Raw genomic sequence first — 22,667 nt, forward strand, 5'->3', positions numbered from 1 at the left:
CAAATACTATTTTTATATCACAATCAATGCCAAATATGAGAGGGTAAAATGCAAATTTCGCATGTATTTTCAACCTGCTCTGTGAGGTCTGGGGCAGGCCTCTTTCTGCAATACCCTTCCCAGAGCTCCAAGGGTGAGTTCACCTTCCTGTCCCCCAGGGGAATACTTTAGGGCGCAAGTATGAAACATACTGATTTTTTGAAAGTGAATTAAAGGAGATGAGTGAGGAAATTTGGAAGCCTACCAGATGATTTCAGGTCTTTTAGAAAATGACTTTAGGTGGCAGAGAGAGTATTTTAAATAACTTTGCATCTCCTCACAAGAAAGTTATTTCTTTTTCTTCATTTTTATGATTATATCAAAGAGAAAGAGTCCGTGAGGTGCCAGTCTGTTTTTTAACACCTATTTATTTATCTCTATTTGTTTTTATTTATTTATTTATTTATTTGAAATAGAGTCTCGCTCAGTCACCCAGGCTGGAGTGCAGTGGTACGATCTCAGCTCACTGCAACCTCCGCCTCCTGGGTTCAAGCGATTCTCCTGCCTCAGCCTCTGAGTAGCTGGTATTACAGGTTTGTGCCACCATGGCCAGCTAATTTTTGTATTTTTAGTAGAGAAGGGGTTTTGCCATGTTTGTCAGGGTTTCGGCATGTTGCCCAGGCTGGTCTTGAACTCCTGGACTCAAACAATCCACCCGCCTCAGCCTCCTAAAGTGCTAGGATTACAGGCATGAGCCACCACACCCAGCTGACACCTTTTAAGAATAGCTACTCTGCTCTCTATTTAACACAGAAGGCACTGGGACAACCACAACTTAGAATTTAATAACATTGTTTTATTTGTGTTGCATTTATTTTTGCAGACACTTCCTACTTAAGACAATTGTTATTGATCTTCCAATTAAAACTCTATAGTTTCACTTTCCAAAAATATATTCCAATTTTTTTATTAGCCCCATGTTACAGGTGATAGATTTTTAAAAAGCAGTTTGATATGAAGAAAGTTATTAAGTTAAGGACAAGGTGGCTCATGCCTGTAATCCCAGCACTTTGAGAGCTTGAGGCAAAAGGATCACTTGAGGCTAGGAGTTTGAGACCAATCTGGGCAACATAGCGAGAACCTTGGTCTACAAAAATTAAATTTAAGAAAAGAAAGAAGAAAGATATTAAGTACATAAGATAATAGGTGGTACAGGATTGACTAAAGTCTAGGAAGCGATGAAAATAATAAAGCAACATTTTTGCACTCCTAAATCCATGACTGTGACATGGGTACTGGCCATACAGACATTTAATCCCTTTCTTTTGGCTTAAGCTAACTTAATAGGGACTTTCTTCCTTGGCATCCAAGGAGTCTTGAATCAAACACAAGACTTAATTAGCAGCAGTGGGAGAAAAGAAGGCACTGAGATGAGTGCATGGGAATTAACCCTCCTTCAAGGTCTGCTAGGAGCCGTATTATTCCCCTGCCAGGCAGCAGACACACTGATATGTCCTGTTTGGTCGCAGCAGGCGGCAGCTGGCTCTGCATTTGTCTGCTGACGCCACGGCTTTCCAGCTGCCCCAAAATGAGGGCTCAGCAACCCTGTGTAAGGGCTGTCACGGCTATTACAAAAGCAAGGGGTGCTGCCAGCAAGCCCCACCCAAGAGCTTGTGTGGGACTCTGCAGGAATGTCTCACGGGCCTTTGGGCTTCTCATTAACTGTGACTGGCATTCAGTCTAATATCTGTTCTGCCCTTTATAGATTGATAGCTCCTTCCTTCCTTCTTTCCTCCTTTCCTCTCTCCCTTCTTTTTACATTTGTTGAGCATCCCCTGTATATAAGGCTCCAGGGTAGGTGCATAGGCATTATGCATTCATTAATTTGCTCATTTGATAAGCATGTATTGAGCACCTGCTGTATACCAGACACTGACATATATTCTTCACCCATTCATTCATTTATTCAATAAACACATGTTGAACACATGCTGTGGACCCAGCATTAAAGATACTGATATATATTATTCATCCATTCATGCATAAAATATGCATATATTGAACACCTGCTGTTTGCCAGGCCCTGGGCTACCGTAGGGAACATGACAGCCAGAGTCTCTGACTTCATGGAACTTTCATTTGCATTTCATTCACCGCTGTCACATCATTACGCTGGGTCCTCACAGCAGCCCTGTGAACAAAGGTTATTATTTTCATGTCTGCTTTACAAATTAGCAGAGCAAGGGCCCAAGTGGTTGAGCGATCTGCTGAAGATCAGTCTGTGGTGCCAAAGTTGGAGCCAGAACTTCCAACCTCGAATGAGCCACTCCCTTCCTCTAGAGCCTTTGATGGCTCCCTATTACCTCTGACAGAGAACATAAACGCACAATGCAAGTGTAACACAGCAAGGATGGGGGGCCTGGCGGAATTACAGAGAACTTGCCCTGTCTTGTCAGCCTCTGTTCAACTCTAGCCAAAAATTACCATGACAAAATGGATTCCAGGCCCAGATTACCTGATTTTCCAAAAACATCATAACTTTATTTTTATGCAAGATGTCACTTTTGAAATGGAGGCAACTGATTCAAAATCCTTTAAAACGTTGTGCAGGATACATAAGACACATCAGGGGGCCATATTTGGCCTATGGGTTACAGTTTGCCACTTGTAGCCCAGAAAGCCTGGCACCCGTGGGCCAAACATGGCCCGTGGTATTCTCTAACATGTTCAACCAAAGGACAATATTCACAGGTCGAGGAGCCCCCAGGGATCCTCAGAGGGAGTCTGAGCGCCTGCCAGGCACCTCCACTTCCCTCTTAAAGATAAGATAGACCTAATAGCTTTTGAACTAGATAGTGACCGCTCCATACCATATTCAAAGTGTATTATACACTTTTTCTCCCTTCCTTCTTTATTCTTTCCTTCCTTCCTTCCTTCCTTCCTTCCTTCCTTCCTTCCTTGCTCCCTCCCTCCTTCCTTCCCTCCCCCCACTTCCTTCCCTCCCTTCCTTCCCTTCCCCTGCTTCCCTCCCACTCCCTTCCTTCTTTTCCTTTCCTTGCTCTGTCACTTGCCCGATAAGCATTTGGGAGTTCAAGGACTGTGCAGTGGTACAATCACAGCTCACTACATCCTCGAAATCCTGGGCTCAAGCGATCCTCTCACTGCAGCCCCCAAGTAGCCTGGACCACAGCCACATGCCACCACGCCTGGCTACATTTTCTTATTTAATCCCCCCATTAAAGGCCTATTATGGAGTCTGTTTTGCAAATGGGGAAACTGAAGCTCAGAGAGGTGAAGGATCTTGCCCAAGGTCACCTCAGTCAACAGGGTCCATTCCTGCGCTGTGATATAAACCTGGATGTGTTTATCTCCATGTCTTCAAGACCACACACCTACAGTTGCCTTCGCCTTTCTGTGGCTGCCACAAACTCCCAGGTGGTAGAAACTCCTGTAGGAACCGAAGTGGCTCACTGAGTCCTAACCCCGTATGTGAATGCCCCGCAACATCACGCAGTGAATGCCCCGGCAGGAACCTTACTGCTGAGCCAGGGCAGATCAAGGAGGTTCTCGGTGGTTGTCAAGGCTCGCCAGCTGCCTGGCTTGCCCAGTGTTCCTGGGGGAATTCTGGGGAAGCTTTATAATTAGAATCTGATCTGTCCTTTCTGAGGTTGGGCCAGAATTCCATGCTGGGGAGGAGGAAGCTCTGCAATCTGGGGACACTTTCTCTTTCCCTCTGGTCAGGTCAGTTTCATGTTGGGTATGGAATTTATCAAGCTGGTTGGGAGAACTGGTGGGACACCATATGGGCAGCCCTCCTGGGCTTCCTCTATTTGGGATGGATGAATGTTCAACTAATCAACTAAATTCTGAGGGATAATTCAGTTATGTCTCCCAGCAGCCAAGGTCAGGGTTAAGGATGTGGACCCTGGAGCCAGGTGTGCCTGCATTTCAATGCTGGCATTGCCTTTTACGGGCACCCCAAGCTTGGCAAATGATAGGTATAATAATGGACATTTATGTAATTTTCTCTGTGCCAAGAGCTTTATGTACAAGGGCCATTTACTCCTCATAACAGCCCCATGGGAGAGGCTATTATTATCCCACCTACAGATGAGAAAACTGAGACACAGGGAAGTTGAATAGCTTGCCCAATATGCAGTCTTTAAGTAGAGGAGCTGGGATTTGAACCCAAGCAGTCTGGCCTCAAAACCCAGGCTTTTCACAGTGACACTGCATTATTTCATTTGTCAAAATGAGCTTCTTTGGTAAATACTGAAATGAAGGCTGAGGCCGGGCATGGTGGCTCACACCTATAATCCCAGCATTTTGGGAGACACATGTGGGTGGATCACGAGGTCAGGAGATCGAGACTATCCTGGCTAACACAGTGAAATCCCGTCGCTACTAAAAATACAAAAATTAGCCCGGCCTGGTGGCATGCGCCTGTAGTCCCAGCTACTCGGGAGGCTGAAGCAGGAGAATCGCTTGGACCCAGGAAGCGGAACTTGCAGTGAGCCAAGATCGCACCACTGCACTCTAGCCTGGGCAACGGAGTGTGACTCTGTCTCAATTAAAAAAAAAAAAAAAAAGAAAGAAATGAGGGCTGAGCAGGCCCAGGAGATGAAGAAAGATCATGAAGAGTGGATGCCACATCACTGCAATTTGGTGATATTGCCTGCACATGTTTTCTAGAATCTGGTTTCTCAACCTCAGCACTGCCAACATCTTGGACCAGGTCATTCTTTGTGGTGGGGGCTGTCCCATGCACTGTGGGCTATGGAGCAGAATCCTTGGCCCCTATGCACTGGATGCCAGTAGCACACTCCTCCCCCGAGGTGTGACAATCAAAAACGTCTTCAGACATTGCCAAGTGCCCCCGGCCCTGCACTGAGAACTACTATTTTGGAAGGTGCCAAAACACGTTTGCAATCTGCAAGATTCAGTAAATGGCATTTCTGTGAACTCCTCTATAAATCTCTTTAAAATCCCAGCTTAGAGCTTCCTCTTCTGAGGCCCTTCACAAACATGAAGATGTCTATGTGGGAACACCAAGTGAATTACTGTCCCTAGTGGCAGAGTAAACATACTCTTCCAAGGGAAGTTGGGATCCTACATGAATGACCATTGTGCATTGTGGACTTTCCAGGTCAACAAAGAACATTCATCAGGCAGTTGCTGCTCTGGAGAGGATAAGAAAGTAGCAGAAAGTGGAAACAAGGAGGTCTGGTTCTCATACACTGCAGCTCAGTCACTCGAGAAGTATTTATTGAGTGTGCACTCTGAGCCAGGGAGGTCAGGCTCTGGGGCCAACTCAGTGAACAAAACAAATGCAGCCCCTTTCCTCATGGAGTTTACTAAATTCCCTCCACGCTCTTCAGTCCTGTGCCTGTGGCAGACATCACTAGTCAATCACAGCACTGTCCCACTGAACCTTCTGACTCCTCAAATCCATGTTTCTGGCATCCTCTAATAAATGATTAGAACAGACACAGGGACAAAACCAACCTGCCCTTTCGTTTTGGGGATTCAATGAATGGTAGCTATGAATATCTGTGTTTTCTAATCCAGCCTTCTCTGGTATAAATAAGGAAATTTCAGCCCTAGATGGGGAGTGGCTTGCTTTAGTCATGCAGTGTCAGATTCAAGCCCAAAGTTAAGGTATTTTTACTCATTTTCTGTTATATTCCTCACTGCTTTATAATTCAGCAATTGGATAGCAGAACTTGGGTTCAGCAAATTTCCTCATTATGGATTCCTGAAGTGTGTGTGTGTGTGCGCATGTTTGTCTGTGTGCGTGTGTGTGTGTGTGTGTGTGTGCATGTTTGCCTCAGGAACAAATAAATGAATTTTTTTTTCCCAGACAGAGTCTTGCTCTGTTGCCCAGGCTGGAGTGTAGTGGCATGATCTCAGCTCATTGCAGCCTCCCCATCCTGGGTTCAAGCGATTCTCCTGCCTCAGCCTCCTGAGTACCTGGCACTACAGGCGCGCGCCACTGGGCCTGGCTAAGTTTTGTATTTTTTGTAGAGATGGGGTTTCGCCATGTTGCCCAGACTGGTCTTTAACTCCTGAGCTCAGGTGATCTGTCCTCCCAAAGTGCTGGGATTACAGGCATGAGCCACCACTCCTGGCCTCCTTTGATTATTTTAAAGGCTTAAAGATTAACATTGGATTCAGCCTCAGACAGCCACAGCTTTACAGTTCTTTCAACGGCTGCTCAGCTCCATCAAAGCAAAAATGACTCTATTTTATTTTCAGAGGTGTTTTTTCTTCTCTCCTTCCTTCCCTCCTCCTTCCCTCCCTCCTTTCTTCCTTTTCTTCTTCCTTCTCCCCCTTCCTCACTCTCTCTCCCTACCTCCTTCCTTTCTTCCTCTCTCCCTCCCTTCCTACCTCTCTCTCTTTCTCCTTTCTTCTTTCCCCCTTTTCTTTTCTTTCTTTTTTTTTTTTCTGAGATGAAGTCTCACTCTTGTTGCCCAGGCTGGAGTGCAATGGCGCCATCTTGGTTCCTGGGTAGCTGGGATTACAGGCATGTGCCACCATGCCTGGATAATTTTGTATTTTTAGTAGAGATGGGGTTTCATCATATTGGTCAGGCTGGTCTCGAACTCCTGACCTCAGGTCATCCGCCCACCTTGGCCTCCCAAAGTGCTGGGATTACAGGCGTTAGCCGCCGCGCTGAGCCCTCTTTCTTCCTTCCTTTTTTCCTTCCTTCCCTCCCTCTGTCCCTTTTCCCTCCCTCGCTTCTTCTTTCCTTCCTTCCTTCTTTTTTCCCCTCCCTCCCTCCCTCCCCCCTTCCTTCCTTCCTTCCTTCCTTCCTTCCTTCCTTCCTTCCTTCCTCTCTCCTGTCCTTAAACTCTTGTTCATTCTTCCAACCAGAAAATCACTGTGCCATCACTCATATGCTCCAGAAACAGGAAATGGGTGGGAGGGCAGATGGGGGCAGAATCTAGAGAGCTGCCACTGAAGACCAGAGTAATTCCTTCTTGGGTTAACAGGGGCGAAATAACCAGCTTTTGCTTCCTTTGGGAGCCCCAGAGAGGACTTTCCAACTGCCATCTCCAGCCCCATCACCAGTCAAGACCCCGAGGCCCATCATGGCTGCATTTAGTTTCCAGCCTGCTACCTCCGGAGTTACAGTCTTGGCAGTTATATTAATCACCATTTCTTGGCAATTATATTGATCACCATCTTCCAGGTGTCTACTGGCCAAAGTTTCCTGCGCAGTAGTAGTGAGAGGGGATGCAGCAGGAGTCTGCATCCTCTGTGGCATTGCTGGAACATTCATTCATTCATTGAGCCATCACCTGCTTCTGGAGCACCTACCGATTCAAGCCACTGGCATCACAGTGAAGACAGAGTTCTAGACTTAGAATGAGCAAGACCTGCCTCTGTGATGCACAAACCGTGTGGCCCTGGGTAAGTTGCCCACTCTCTGTGCCTCAGTTTCTTCTTCTATCAAGTCAGAGTGATAATAGTACCTACTTCAATGGTTATTATGGGGATTGAATGAGCTAATGCATGAACAATACTTTGTATCATGCCTGCTATACAACGCACTATTTTATTTTCAGCCCATGACTTGCTAGTTGTAGTGGAGATTGCCTGTTACCTACCCAGCATCCAGATCTCACTTCTTCCTTCCTAACAGAATTCTAGGTTTGTTCAAGTAGCCCATTCCCAGCTCCAGTAGTAGGTTATTCTTAGTCTAAACCAATCATTTTCAAAGTATGGTCCCAAAACTAGCAGCATTGACGTTGCATGGGGACTTGTCAGAAATGTTATACTTGGAGTTTCAGTTTACATGTGTCCTGTGCCTAGCATGTGCCTGGCATTGTACAAAGAGATTCACACAGTGGCTCACATCTGTAATCCCAGCACTTTAGGAGGCTGAGGTGGAAGGACTGCTTGAGGCCAGGAGTTTGAGACCAGCCTGGGCAACATAGTAAGACCCTGTTTCTCTACAAAAAATAAAAAAACAATTAACTGGGCATGGTGGCACAAGTCTTATCCCAGCTACTTGGGAGGCTGAGGTGGGAGGATTGCTTGAGCCCAGGAGGTCAAGGTTGCAATTAGCTATGATTGCACCTCTGCACTCCAGCCTGGGCAACAGAGCAAGACCTTGCCTCGAAAAAACAAAAGAAACAGTGATTTACATCTCAATTAACCCTAATTCATCTCTCTTAACCCTCCAATACAGGTTCTATTATTTTCTTCTTTATTCATATTAAGAAATTGATGCTCAGAGAGATCAATTTGACTGAGCGCAGTGACTCACACCTGTAATCTCAGCACTTTGGGAGGCCATGGCCAGCAGATCACTTGAGGTCAGGAGTTTGAGACCAGCCTGGCCAACATGGTGAAACCCCACCTGTACTAAAACTACAAAAAATAGCCGGACGTGGTGGCAGGTGCCTATAATCTCAGCTACTTGGGTGGCTGAGGCAGGAGAATCACTTGAACCCAGGAGGCGGAGCTTGCAGTGACCTGAGATCATGTGATTGCACTCCAGCCTGGGCGACAGAGCAAGACTCCGTCTCCAAAAAAAAAAAAAAAAAAGTCAATTTGCTTGCCCAAGATCACACAGCCAGTAGTGGCAAAGTTGAGAATGAACCCGGGTCCACCTAATGTCAAGGCCCTGAGCTGTAAGTTCCTTGTTCCTTCTTGTCTGCAAGTCCATTTCATATCATGTCTGGGCTCTCCCAAAAGCTGGCTCTAAGATAAGGATCCTAGTAAAGATAGTTTATTTGAGCAGATTCCAGTAGGGGAGTGGAGAAGTGAGACAGGGAAGGGAAGGAAGGTAATTCAGGGTGTCTTCATGAACAGGTTCCCACAGCAGACACTGGAGTTCAGTCCTGCTGGGATTGAGAAATTGTTTTCTGGGTGCAGTGGTTCACGTCTGTAATCCCAGAGCTGTGGGGAGGCCAAGGCAGGAGGATTGCTTGAGGCCAGGAATTTGAGACCAGCCTGCACAACACGGTGAAACCCCATTTCTACAAAAAATATGAAAATGAGCTGGGTGTATTGGTGCACGCTTGTAGTCCCAGTTGCTTGGGGGGCTAAGGTGGGAGGATTGCTTGAGCCTGGGAGGTTGAGGCTACTGTGAGCTGTGACTGTGCCACTGCCCTCCAGCAAGACCCTGTCTCAAACAAAAACAAAAACAAAAAACCCAAAATTTGAGAAATGGCTCTCTTTAGGACAAGAGAATCAATGGCTTTATCTACCATCCTTTGACTGCCCCAGCCAGGGGTACTGAGGAAATGATTCCAGCCCAGGGGATGTGAGTAGGCACTGACTGTCTAGATTCTGAAATGCATATGCTTGGGCCCCACTAGGAATGTGTGTGCTTTGAAGAGAGTCCACAGCAGCCTTACAGCAATGTCTTCTCACTGTACTTCAACATAATCCTCATTAGGCCTCCCAATTGCTAACGCGGAACAGGTTTGCTACTTGTCCAGACCATCACCAAGAGAACCCAGAGGACATGCGTTTAGAAGAGTAAGTTTGCCTTACTGTTTTCCTGCCGTACTGGTCTGAGATATTTCCCCAGAGCGTGGAGCTGGACATCATGCCTACAAAGACCACCTGTGGGGGGAAAGACAGTTTTCATTAGACAGAGGACTTGGATCATTGCACAGAAAGGGAACAACAAATGGAACTGGTGATGTCACCCTCTAGGTAACAACAATGATCTAACATTCACTGAGAGCCTGACAAAGGGCAGACACTAAGTGCTTCCTGCAAGCTTCCCAACAATCCCGTGGGGAGGGTGCTATTACTATCCCCATTTTACAGATGAGGGAACTGAGACTCAGAGATAGGCAATTGCATGACCAGTTTCACAGAGTGTTAAGTGGTGCAGCCTGCACTGGAATCAGGCATTCTGGCTCCAGAACTAGCTTTTGACAAGTTTCACACCATCCTAAAGAAACACTTGCCCGACTGCTGAGAAAATACCAAGGGCTGCAAGGTAGAGGCTAGAAAGTAGGAAAAACAGGCACACAGGAGGCTGGCATGGGAGCTGTAAACTACAAGTAAGAGAAACTACTCATTGTGTGGGAGGCAAAGTCATTGTTACATTGTTAATCCTTGGAGTAACAGCTGGTGAGATTTGAATGATCCTACTCATATGACAGAATGGGGAGCCGAGGCTCTGATAGATTAAGAAACCTGCTCCGGGCCGGGCGCGGTGGCTCAAGCCTGTAATCCCAGCACTTTGGGAGGCCGAGACGGGTGGATCACGAGGTCAGGAGATCGAGACCATCCTGGCTAACATGGTGAAACCCCATCTCTACTAAAAAATACAAAAAACTAGCCGGGCGAGGTGGCGGGCACCTGTAGTCCCAGCTACTCGGGAGGCTGAGGCAGGAGAAAGGCGTGAACCCGGGAGGCGGAGCTTGCAGTGAGCTGAGATCCGGCCACTGCACTCCAGCCTGGGCAACAGAGCGAGACTCCGTCTCAAAAAAAAAAAAAAAAAAAAAGAAACCTGCTCTGCCTCCCTGAAAGGAGAGAGTAGTGGCAAGTCTTAAGCCCAAGCAGGCTGACTGGTGCCTCATCACCATGCTCTTCCCTCTCTAAGGCGCCTCATCACCGTGCTCTTCCCTCTCTAAGTGCCAGGCACCATGCTGAAGGCTTTATGCACACGTCTTACTGCATCTTCACAGTAGCCCTACCTGGTGGGTGCTTCTATTACCCCCATTTCACAGATACGGCAACTGACGGCCAGAAAGGGGAGGGCACAGTCTCAGTTTGGTCTGACCCAGAAAGCATTTCTTGTGGCATGTCCGAGGGTGGGGAGTGGGGATGGTACACAGAAGCATTCCAAGGGAGAAGCAGACACAGCTTATGTATGTATAATTTATTTGTTTGTTTGTTTAGACAGGATCTTGCTCTGTCACCCAGGTTGGAGTGCGGTGGTGTGGTCACGGTTCACTGCAGCCTCAACTTCCTGGGCTCAAGTGATCCTCTCACCTCAGCCTCCCGAGTAGGGGAGACTACAGGTGTGCACCACCATGCCTGGCTAATTTTATTTATTTATTTATTTAGTAGAGACAGGATCTCACTTTGTTGTCCAGGTTGGTCTCAAACTCCTGGTCTCAAAGGATCCTTCCACCTCAGCCTCCCACAGTGCTGGGATTACAGGTATGAGCCACCACACCTGGCCCTGAATGGATCATTTTAAGGGAATTCATTTCCAAGTTTACAACTTCCCCACAGACTCTTTCTTAAAAACATGTTAGGGGTCTTCTTCTCCATTTCCTACCTGACTCCGTCTTTCTCAGCCACGCCTCTCTAGGCCAGTCTGACCAAGGCATTGCTTTTGAATGTAAACCCTTCAGAGTGCCTCAGAAGGGGCACTGATGATGCACTTACCGATGACTTTTGCAAGTCATCTGGGTTCCGATACCTTTATTATTACTTTCAACAGAATTGGAGAACAGTCTAATCAAGCTGTCGGCAAGTCAGGTCATGGAACATAATTTTTCAGAAACGAAAGCTGTGTGCTCTTTGGCACACACAATTTGGAGAGTGTTTTTAAAAATCAAGTGGCATCAGTTTATTGAGTTCTAACAAAACTCCTTCAGTTCCTCAAAATTTTTTTTATGTGAACAAAGATTTTCACATACACATTCATTCAGGAAAAATGACAAATAGGAATGGACCTGGTGCTGAACCCTGTCTCACTTTAGCAATAATCATTCAGGAATACATAAAATATCTGGGAAACGTTCCACACCACTCATTAAGGGATACATTTCCGATAAAACCTTGCTTATGATTAACAATTATTTATCAAAATTATATGTTGTTTATGTGGTCTATTGTGTACTACTAAAAATTATAATGATAAGTCAGTGTAGGAGAAAAGTGTGAGTGCTTAGAGCCTTCTTGTCTCAGAGAATTAAAACTAATAATTTAAAATGTATGTATTTTGTCACAGAGAATTATCATAGGGTAATGAATGTGATCCTTTCAAGCAAGAAAACATTACATTAGGCCAGCCTGGGCAACATGGTGAAATTTCGTCTCTACTAAACATAAAAAATTAGCTGGGCATGGTGGCATGTGTCTTTGTTCCCAGCTGCTCAGGAGGCTGGGGTGGGAGGATCGCTTGAACTTAGAAGGCAAAGGTTGCAGTGAGACAAAATCACACCACTATACTCCAGCCTGGGCAACACAGAGAGACCCTATTTCAGAAAAAAAAATTACAGTAAGATAAAATTATATGGAGAAATGAATGGAAATATAAGTTCCAAGAAAAAATCAATGCAAAATTTCTAAATTCCTCTAAAGAGCTTGTTCATGTAATTTTAAAACAAATAATGGTAGATATCAGCTAAGTATTTCCATTTTTCCACTTTACTAGACACATTTTAAAAAGTGATATGATAATTTTATTTTGATTTTTATATTTCAGCACACTGGCAATGGTATCATCTGCAACCTACAATTTTAAAAATTTCGTGTCAATGTAAAAACATGTGACAGTCCTGGATTCTACATGGTTTTTATTTAATTCTTTTCTAGATTAACCTAGAACCAAGATGTCTGAAGATTACTGTCTTGGGATAAAGTGTTGCCTTTGTCATGTGCTAAGTGATATTCTTACATCCTGAAAGAGTTAAGTATCTCTCAAAACACCCATTTTCCTCAAAAGGAGAGATTCTGGCACAGCAGAGCACTGCTTCTATATCATAATAATTACGGTAATCTTGCGCAGTGTTTCCTGCAGCAACGATGTGTATCTGTAGCATCCTCCCTGGGTACTTTATGTCTCCAACTCCTGCAGGACTCTAGCTTTTCCATAGAAAATTCACCCATGAGACTTAATGGCTCTACCTAGCCTACAAGTCTAAACCTCATACCACAAGAAAGTAGCCCGAGGCAGGGGCTCGGAGCCTGCCAGGCCTGGCTTTTGATTCTGCCTCTTACAGGCTGTCTGAGCTTGGGCAAGTCAATGCCCCTCTCTAAACCTCAGTTTCCTTATCTGTACAAGTGACAGTAATAAAAGCACCTCTTTCATAGGTTTGAGAAGGTTAAAGAGGTAATGTATGCAAAACCATTAGCCTGGCCCAAAATAAGTGCTCAGTAAATTGGAGACCAGAAAGGCCCTACATTGCAAAAACACAGACCTGCAGTTATTATTATTAATATTATTATTTTAGATGGAGTCTCACTCTGTCGCCCAGGCTGGAGTGGAGTGGTGAGATCTCGGCTCACTGCAACCTCGGCTTCCCGGGTTCAAGTGATTCTCCTGCCTCAGCCTTCTGAGTAGCTGGGATTACAGGACGTGCCACCATGCCCAGTCAATTTTTGTATTTTTGGTAGAGACAAGGTTTCACCAAGTTGGCCAGCCTGGTCTCGAACTCCTGGCCTCAAGTGATCCGCCCGCCTCAGTCTCCCAAAGTGCTAGGATTATAGGCATCAGGTACCGCGACCAGCCTGCAGTTACTCTTTAGGAGATATTGGTGAGGAGGAATATAAAAAACAAGTATCATGGACTCAGCCCCTGGTGTGTGCTAGGGGCTGTGTGTATTTAACAAAATACACAGAAAAACAGGCTTATCACCCCCATTTTGCAGGCCACAAAATATAGCCATCAAGTGCCTCACTCAAGGTCACACATCTGGAGGTGACTAAACCACAAAAACACAGGTGTATGTGCCATGAAACTCTTCCCACTGAACTTCACAACCTTATTGCTAATATCAGATTGGGCCATGCTGTGTGGAAGGCACTCAGGCCATTCCAGAACAGTTATCTACAAAAAACAACGTTCTGTGAGGCATCCTGAATTGGCAATGACTCCAACACTGATGGAGATCACAGACCTTGAGCAAGTGATTAACCTCTCTGTGCCTCATCTTGCTCAACTAACCATAGTGCCTAGCTCATAGGTCTGTGAGGATTAAAGAGCACATGTACATTATGCATATATTGTATGCAATGTAGGTAAAGGCCTTTGCACAGTAAATGCTCTGTAAGTATTAGCTTTTGTGATTATCATTATTATCCTCTTATCCAGCCTGGCCATTCCTCTCTCTCTCAATCTCTGTGTTTTTTTTTTTTTTTTTTTTAAATTTGAGGTGAAGTCCTGCTGTGTCACCCAGGCCAGAGTGCAATGGCACAATCTCAGCTCACTGCAACCTCTGCCTCCCGGATTCAAGCAATTCTCCTGTCTCAGCCTCCCAAGTAGCTGGAATGACAGGTGCCCGCCACCATGCCCCGCTAATTTTTTTATTTTTATTTTTATTTTTATTTTATTTTATTTTATTTTTTTTTAATTTTTTTTTTTTTGAGACGGAGTCTCGCTCTGTCGCCCAGGCTGGAGTGCAGTGGCCGGATCTCAGCTCACTGCAAGCTCCGCCTCCCGGGTTTACGCCATTCTCCTGCCTCAGCCTCCTGAGCAGCTGGGACTACAGGCGCCTGCCACCACGCCCGGCTAGTTTTTTGTATTTTTTAATAGAGACGGGGTTTCACCGGGTTAGCCAGGATGGTCTCAATCTCCTGACCTCGTGATCCGCCCGTCTCGGCCTCCCAAAGTGCTGGGATTACAGGCTTGAGCCACCGCGCCCGGCCTAATTTTTGTATTTTTAATAGAGATGGGGTTTCACCATATTGGTCAGACTGGTCTCAAACTCCTGACCTCAGGTGGTCCACCCACCTCGGCCTTCCAAAATGTTGGGATTACAGGCGTGAGCCACTGCGCCCGGTCCATTCCTCTCTCTTTTAAGAGGTTGCTGCTGATCTCTCCCTGACAAAAAGTGAGGGTTCTGCAGCCTCCTCCTTCAGGCCTTAATTCCAGGGAGCAATAGCTCCAATTTATTGAATACCTACTCTATGCCAGGCACTGTGTTGTTTCCAGTCCTGAAATCATCCTAGGGGTGTGGGGATTGGCATCTCCTGTTTGCAGCCAAGAAAACAGGCATATAGAGTTTAAGTGATATGCACAGGTGGGTTTCAAGCTCCCAGCAACAGAACAGGATGCCTGGGACACCCTCCCAAGTAGCTGGACCTCCAGGTGGAGTAGAGTTGGCTGTAAACCTGCTAGGATATGTGAGGTGGGGATGGGACAGTGTTGCCATCAGGGCTTAATTCTTTTTGGCTGAGCCTCCAGCAGCAGGAGAAGGGAGATATTCTGCAGGACACCCCAGCGGAGCAGAACTGTATGCAACAGGAGGGAGCTGCTGGGCTGCCTACCGAGGTCAGCAATGCCACCTGCCAGCTTGGGAGCCTCCACTCGCAATGCAGCTGTGGCGCCAGGATGCTGAGGATCATCATCTCCATGGCATCAGCCATCTGCAGAGAGGACGGAGACATCATGAGGCCAGGATGCTGCTTGGTGCTGGGGAAGGCTGGCCAAGTCCATAACCCCAGAGACAGAGACTGTAGCGCACCCCTCTCTACCCGCTGCCAAGTGCCCTGCTGCACACCAAACTACACTCAAAGCTCCAGCAGTTAAAACCATGCATTACCACTGCAGGAATAGACAAATAGACATTTCATATTATTTTTGTATGTGTTTTTTGTGTTTTAAAAAATATGGACACGTGGCAAATGAAGTGGGAAAACATATTTCTAAAATCTGAGAAAAAAACATTTTTATAGAGGCAGAGAGACTGATATTTTTAGTGCAATTAAAGACTGGCTTGTCTTTGGCTTATAGGTCATTTGTTCATGTAGAATAGAATATAATTGTCAGTATAGTTAACAAGTGTGACCTTTTAATACGTTAAAACAGACTCGGAACCCCCAGCAATTAAACATCATGTACCTTTATGAGACTAGACAGACCAGGACAGACATGGAATCTAGAAGCACGCCCATGTGGCCAAGGGAATTTGGTACACGATAAAGGCAACTTTTCCAATTAGTGGGGGAAATGTTGTGGGGAAATTGACGATCCATTTGGAAGAATATATATTTAGATCACCATCTCCTGCCATTCACAAAAATTAATTTCAAGTATATTAAAGGTTTAGCTGTGCTGTTTGCCATAGCTAGGGGATTTGAATGAGGAAGCATGAGAATCTTGAAGCAGAAGGCACATTTTTAATCTATGCCTGCTTTTCTAGGGAGAGCTCTACAGCTGACATCATAATCTCATAGTAGCCCTGAGCCCAAAGAGTTGAAAGCCACTTAATTAGCTAGAAACTTCAACTCCTTCTTGGGGGCAACTGCCAAGCACACCCAGCTCTCCTCAAGCACAGACCTCGTTATCACGCCACATAAATTTTGTTGATTGGAATTCAAGCAAAGGCTCCATGTGCAAAGAACTGTGTCCTTCCTTGCAGACCATGGAAACCCAGCGGAGCAGCATGGGGGTTTCTTGGAGGCTGAGCCACTGCCCCCAGAAATACTTGCCCAAGCCAAGCCGGTGAGAACAGACAGCTTCCACTGAAATTTTCCAAAGCCAATGGCTTCCACCGCATCTTCCACCATGAAAGTATCTGGGAAGGAGAAAGGGAGAGGGAAGGAAGGAATCAGTGCACCTTGCAGTTGTCCTAGTGTGGGGTTTTCTGGGGTGGTCCCCAGCCAAACTAATTAAAGGCAGCACATGCTGCTTTTAGAACTTATCCTAGAAAAATATTCCAATATGAAGTGATGTCCTACAACTGCAGCATGACTTACAATGGGAGAAATGGAAAAACCTAGAATGTCCATCAATAGGGGGTTGGCTAAATAAATTAAGTAGATATTATACATATATAAATTATTAAATATCCACATTAGGAAATATGACCCAACTGTTAATAAGAATGTGCAGATATAGAAAGATACACAAAGTATATTGTTAATTAATGTTTAAAAACACAACAAGATCAACAACAAGGTATTTAGCATGGTTCTATTCTTGGAAATGTATGCATGTGGGTGTATATATATGCACATGTATCTATCCATAGAATATATACAAGACTTTGAATTATGGTTTAATTTGTTTGTTGTCAGAGGGAGGAAGGAAAAAATTATATGAGAATTAACTTCCTTTTACAATTTACTACTTCCATGGCCAGAAAAAAAAATAAATACTTTTTTGTTTGTTTTGGTTTTGTTTTGCGACAGGGTCTTGCTCTGTTGCCCAGGCTGGAGCTCGGTGGTACAATCATAGCTCACTGCAGCCTCGATCTCCTGGGCTCAAGTCATCCTCCTGCCTCAGCCTCCCAAGTAGCTGGGACTACAAGCCCATGCCACCATGCCCAGCTAATTTTTTTCTATTTTTGTAGAGATGAGATCTCACTATGTTGCCCAGGCTGGTCTTGAACTCCTGAGCTCAAGCTATCTTCCCACCTCAGCCTCCCAAAGTGTTAGGATTACCGATGTGAACCACCGTGCCCGGCCTGAAATACTTTTGAAAGGCACAATTCCATCTGCACTCCAATGGAAAGATGTGCACACTATGTTGTTAAGTGAAAAGCGAAAGTTGTGGAGAGGTATGTGCCGTAGGAGCTGCCTTTGTGATAAAATGTATATATGTGTGTGTGTGCCAAGCAGGGGAAGTAAGACTGAGTGGACGTCTTACAAACTGCTTACCAGGCTCATCTTTGAAAACAACACTCACTTTCCTACTTTGAGCATTTCTTTAATGTCTGAACGCTTTCCAAATAAACAGATGTTATTTTTATGCTCAGAAAAAACCACAGATATAATTTATAAACTAATAAGTGTTTTGAAACATATTAAAAGATGGCCGGATGCTGTGGCTCATGCCTGTAATCCCAGCACTTTGGGAGGCTGAGGCAGGAGGATCACTTGAGACCTGGAGTTTCAGAGCAGCCTGGGCAGCATATTGAGACCCCATCTCTACTAAAAATATTTTTAAAAAGTAGCTGTGAGTGGTGGCTCACGCCTATGGTCCTAGCTACCTGGGAGGCTGAGGGAGGAGGATGACTTGAGCCAGGGAGGTTTCAAGGTTGCAGTGAGCTGTGATCATGCCACTGCACTCCAGCCTGGGTGACAGAGCAAGATTCTGTCTCAAAAAAAAAAAAAAAAAAAAAAAAATTGAAAAAACAAAACTAAACTAAACTAAAACACTAAACCCAATGTGCTATGCTGGATTGTATCTGGGAACAGCACAACTGCAATGACTGATGAAATCAGAATAAAGTCTGGAGCTGAGCTAATAGTAGCACACCAAAGTTAATTTTTTAGTTTCGTTGTTAATATTAGGGGAGGCTGGGTAAAGGGTATGTGAGAACTGTCTATATTATATCTGCATTTTTTTTTGCAAAGCTAAAATAATTCCAAAGTGAACAGTTAATTAAGAAGTAAAAATACAGCTGGGCACGGTGGCTGCACACTTTGGGAGGCCAAGGCGAGCAGATCACCTGAGGCCAGGAGTTTGAGACCATCCTGGCCAACATGGCGAAACCCCGTCTCTACTAGAAATGCAAAAATTAGCCAAGTGTGGTGGTGCATGCCTGTAGTCTCAGCTACTCAGGAGGCTGAGGCAGGAGAATCACTTGAACCCAGGAGGCGGAGGTTACAGTGAGCTGAGACTGCACCACTGCACTTCAGCCTGGGTGACAGAGTGAGTTTCCACCTGAAAAAAATAAAAATACTAAAGGAGGATGCTTGGGTGGCCCTACGGGTGACCTCCAAGGATCTCATCAGCACCTGCTGGGAGGTGTCCTTTTTTTGGAATTTCAACCATGGGCCTTGTATGTCAACCATAATTTTCTCCAGAAGTGTAAGCTGGTGTTGATCACATTAGCAGGTTGTGGTTTCCTCCAGCAAAATATATCATCCATAAGAACAGTGTAACACTATTGTGGGGCATTTACTGAGTGCTCACTATCTGCAAGGCACTGTGCCAAAAGCTAGATGTGCATTATTTCACTTAATCCCCATCACAATCCTATGAGTTAAGGCCTAGTATCAGCCCCATTTTACAGAGGAGGACATGGATTTGCCCTGTGTTTCACAGAGTTGGGAGTAGAGCCCAGATCAGACTGAGAGTAAAGCCTCAGCTTCCCTCCATCCCCTGTTATTGCCACGTTATCTCTGCCAACAGTAGGCTGTGCATTCATGTCATTAGTCCTCTCTTAGATTTGGAATCTGAGGCTTTTCAGGAATGCATAGAATGTTTTCATTCGTCAGCATCAAGAAGTAAGTAAGTAAGCTGGAGACAAGGTCCCACAGCACTGCCTCAGAGGCAGCACAAGGTCATGGGTAAGAATGTGGGCTCTGAGGCCGGATTGCCTGGGCGTAAATCCAAATTGGCTAATTCCTAGCTGTATAACCCTCAGCAAGATACTTAACCCTTCTGTGCTTCAGTTTCCTCACCTGCAAAATGGGGAAGATGTTGGTAATAGATCCAATTGGAACTGTTGTGAGGATTAAATGGATAAAACATGTAAACTGGTTAGAGCAGTGCCTGGCACAGAGTAAATCCTCAGCCAATGTTAGCTGCTCCCATACCATCATCAGTGTCACCATTACCATCACACTATCATCATAACCAACATCACCACCATTGTCATTACACTGTCATCCCCACCATCATCACTATCACCAGTTCCTCACTATCAGACGATATTATTGATAAGATTTTGATTACCACGACATTTACGATTTTATTTACTAATAATTTACCACGACGACATTACATTTACTTTATAATCTCGATTAATATTTATTATTTATTGATTGCACCTTTATTTTATTTATTTCATTTATTATGATTAAGCGACCGATTACCTTTACCATTATTTTCATTTAATTTGACCATTACATTTATTACTTTATATTACTTATAAATTTATTAATTATTACTTACTTGTATTTATTATTAATGCATTATTACTTAATTTATATTTCTTTATTACTACTTAATGACACATTATTTTTATATTTAATATTATTCCTGGCTTTATTATTATTACTTTACGACATTATTTCACATTATAATTTATTTTTTATTATTAGATTATTATTTATTATAATTTACTTTATTTTATTATTATTATTTATTATTGTAGTATTAGACTATTTTATTATTATTATTATTATTATTGCATTTAACGACGACGACATTATTATTTATTACATTGCATTAACGACGAGATTTTAATATTACATTATTATTAATTTATTTTACCATTACTTTATCCTGATACCATTACTACTTAAGCACCCTATTTGATTTTACATTACTATGATTACTTAATTACTACTTTACTTACTACTTTATTACGACATTTATTACTTTAACGACATTATTACTTAATGATGACATTACGATTATTTTATTACTTATTATTTATTAATGATTATTTATTACGATAATTCCGGATTTATTACGACCATTACGACACCACGACGGATTACGACATCCGACGACATGACATTTACGACATAACGATGACATTATTATTTATTATTATTACGACAGGTCTTATTTTATTATTATTACTTATTACTTTATTGCATTACTCCATTTATTTTACGACATTATTATTAATAGTAGTATTATAATTCCTTTATTTTATTCCATTATTACTTATTCGTGACATTACTTTACATTCGGATTTTATTATTATTATTTACACACGACATTTTATTATAATTCATTTATTTTATTATTATTACGTGACATTATTACGAGAATTTTGGACATTGCTTATTATTATTATGGATTATTGCGGATTACGACATTATTATTATTACGAGAATTATTACATGATACGAGATGACATTTAATTATATTATTACTTTACGATGACATTACGACATTTACGACGCATTTACCATCATTTCATCATCATACCATCATCCACTCATCTTCATCATCATCACTATCATCACCAAGCATGCCATCATCATCACCATCTTCATCACTATGATCATCACCATCATATCACCATCATCACCATCATCATCACCATCATCACATTACTATCACGATCATCACCATCATGATCATCACCACCATCATCATCATTACCATCATCATCTTTGTCGTCATCAACATCATTATTACTGCCATCCTCAGCCAAGTGATGTGCAATGATGCTAACTGGCAGGGATTGTGATGTAACCCTGCCTGCTGAAGTAAGCCATGTAGGCTCAGCCCCCACTTCCAGCTCCACCCCTTGGCCCTCTGGGCCCTCCCAACTGCCCCTTCATAAGAGCCCTCTGCAATTGCCTGCTGGGGAGGCAACCTTGACAGTGGCTCAGGCTGATTCCCCAACTGCAGGGCCCTCTCACCATCGGTGGGATTGGCAAACTCCTTGGGCACAGCTGCCCCATCATCCAGCTCCACAGCCTCTAGGCCCATGCGGACCCCTTCAATCTGGACTTCATGCTCTCCTGAAGCCGTGTCGTCCTCTGACCTTGCACTCTCACCTGTGCGACGGAATTTCACAACCCTAGAGAACAGAACAAATCTGGTCAAGATGGCTAAAGCTTCCTCCAAATGGCCTTGCTCTTGCTGCACAGTTCTAGTGACCAAGACAGGTGAAAGACTTCTTCTCATGGTTTGGAGACTTGACGAATGGGGGTTAGCATTTCTGTTGAATTGGACTAGGGTTGGGGAGAGTGATAACTTCAAGAGTTATAATGTCAAGACTGCCATGTACAGTTGAGCAGATTGGGCACCGCCCAATTCCAGGGTTTCCTATTCACGTAGTAGGTTATGTGATTGAGGATATCTTTGTTGTAGGCCAGAATACTGTTTGTAAGTACATCTGTTTCAGATTTTAGACTCATCTGTCTATATCTAACATTTTGGTCATCTAAAGGTCACGTTAGGGCCACAAAAAGTTGCTCACGCCATATTTCTAAAAGTTTAAAGAGGATGCCATTTTTTAGAATAGAGACAAGGTTTCACTATGTTGCCCAGACTGGTCTAAAACTCCTGAGCTCAAGTGATCCTCCCTCCTCAGCCTACCAAAGTGCTGGGATTACAGGTGCGAGCTATCACGCTTGGTGCCAAAATTTTTAAATTGGGAAAATTCACATAAAAAGCCAGAATCCCAATGTCTCTTGGAAAAAGTAGAATATCTCGCTGTCCGGAGCCCACATTCCCGCATTGGAATTGTCCTAGGTCTGGGCAGTGGTGGCCCCTGGCCCACCCTGACCCCAATTTTGGATGGGTCATGCACTCCACAGTTGACCACTATCTCCTCTTCTCTAGATTATCTCTAGCCCTAAGGGTCTTTTGCTAGTTATCCTTGCACTTGCTCTGTGTTCCTCTTACTTGGCTCATGGCCCCATTTGTCAGGCCCTGTAGGCATTTGAGTTTGAGACCCCATGGGTCCCACTCTCATGCAATATGTTCTTTCAAACTATGCTGTTGCTTGTTCCTCTGCAGGAAGCTTTGATTCTCTGGGAAGTCATTTCTTCTTCTGGAACTCAGAGGCAAAATCACCTGTCTCCTTCCAACTTCCAACTTCCTCCTCCCAAACACAAAACTCCTGCTGTCTGCCAGCCCTAGGGTGGGTTTTGGGGTTATAGCACTGACAAGACAGATGTGTTCTGACCTCACTGTCTCTCAAGGGGATAGTGATACCGAATGTGCAAGTCCTTTCTGTCACGGCTTTGAGTCCTTACAGACTTTTTGAAGAAAGTTTGGGGTGCTGAGTACTGTGGATCATGCCTGTAATCCCAGCACTTTGGGAGGCTGAGGTGGGAGGATTGCTTGAGCACAGGGGTTCAAGACCAGCCTGGGCAACATAGTGAGATGCCGTCTC

The 22,667-nt window shown here is 44.2% G+C and overlaps 2 protein-coding genes across 4 annotated transcripts in view; one reads left to right on the forward strand and one right to left on the reverse strand.

Moving 5' to 3' along the window:
- The window catches only part of SVOP (SV2 related protein), a 104,427-nt gene that overhangs the window by 50,846 nt on the left and 30,914 nt on the right, over window positions 1-22,667 (reverse strand). For 2 of the 3 annotated variants that reach the window (XM_031650726.1, XM_031650727.1), the window contains exons 2-5: window positions 21,184-21,344; window positions 16,339-16,424; window positions 15,175-15,273; window positions 9,487-9,558 (exon numbers count right to left, since the gene is read on the reverse strand). In XM_031650726.1, the coding sequence (XP_031506586.1) occupies window positions 9,487-9,558; window positions 15,175-15,273; window positions 16,339-16,424; window positions 21,184-21,344 (418 nt within the window). The remainder of the gene's footprint in view (window positions 1-9,486; window positions 9,559-15,174; window positions 15,274-16,338; window positions 16,425-21,183; window positions 21,345-22,667) is intronic. The other variant, XM_031650728.1, reaches the window with a different exon arrangement.
- Window positions 21,385-22,667, forward strand: part of USP30 (ubiquitin specific peptidase 30) — a 99,591-nt gene continuing 98,308 nt past the window's right edge. Inside the window, exon 1 of the mRNA XM_031650730.1 lies at window positions 21,385-21,432. The gene's annotated coding sequence lies outside the window, so the exon portion shown is untranslated. The remainder of the gene's footprint in view (window positions 21,433-22,667) is intronic.

The sequence above is a fragment of the Papio anubis genome, chromosome 9, assembly GCF_008728515.1.
Source record: "Papio anubis isolate 15944 chromosome 9, Panubis1.0, whole genome shotgun sequence".
Taxonomy (NCBI): Eukaryota; Metazoa; Chordata; class Mammalia; order Primates; family Cercopithecidae; genus Papio; species Papio anubis.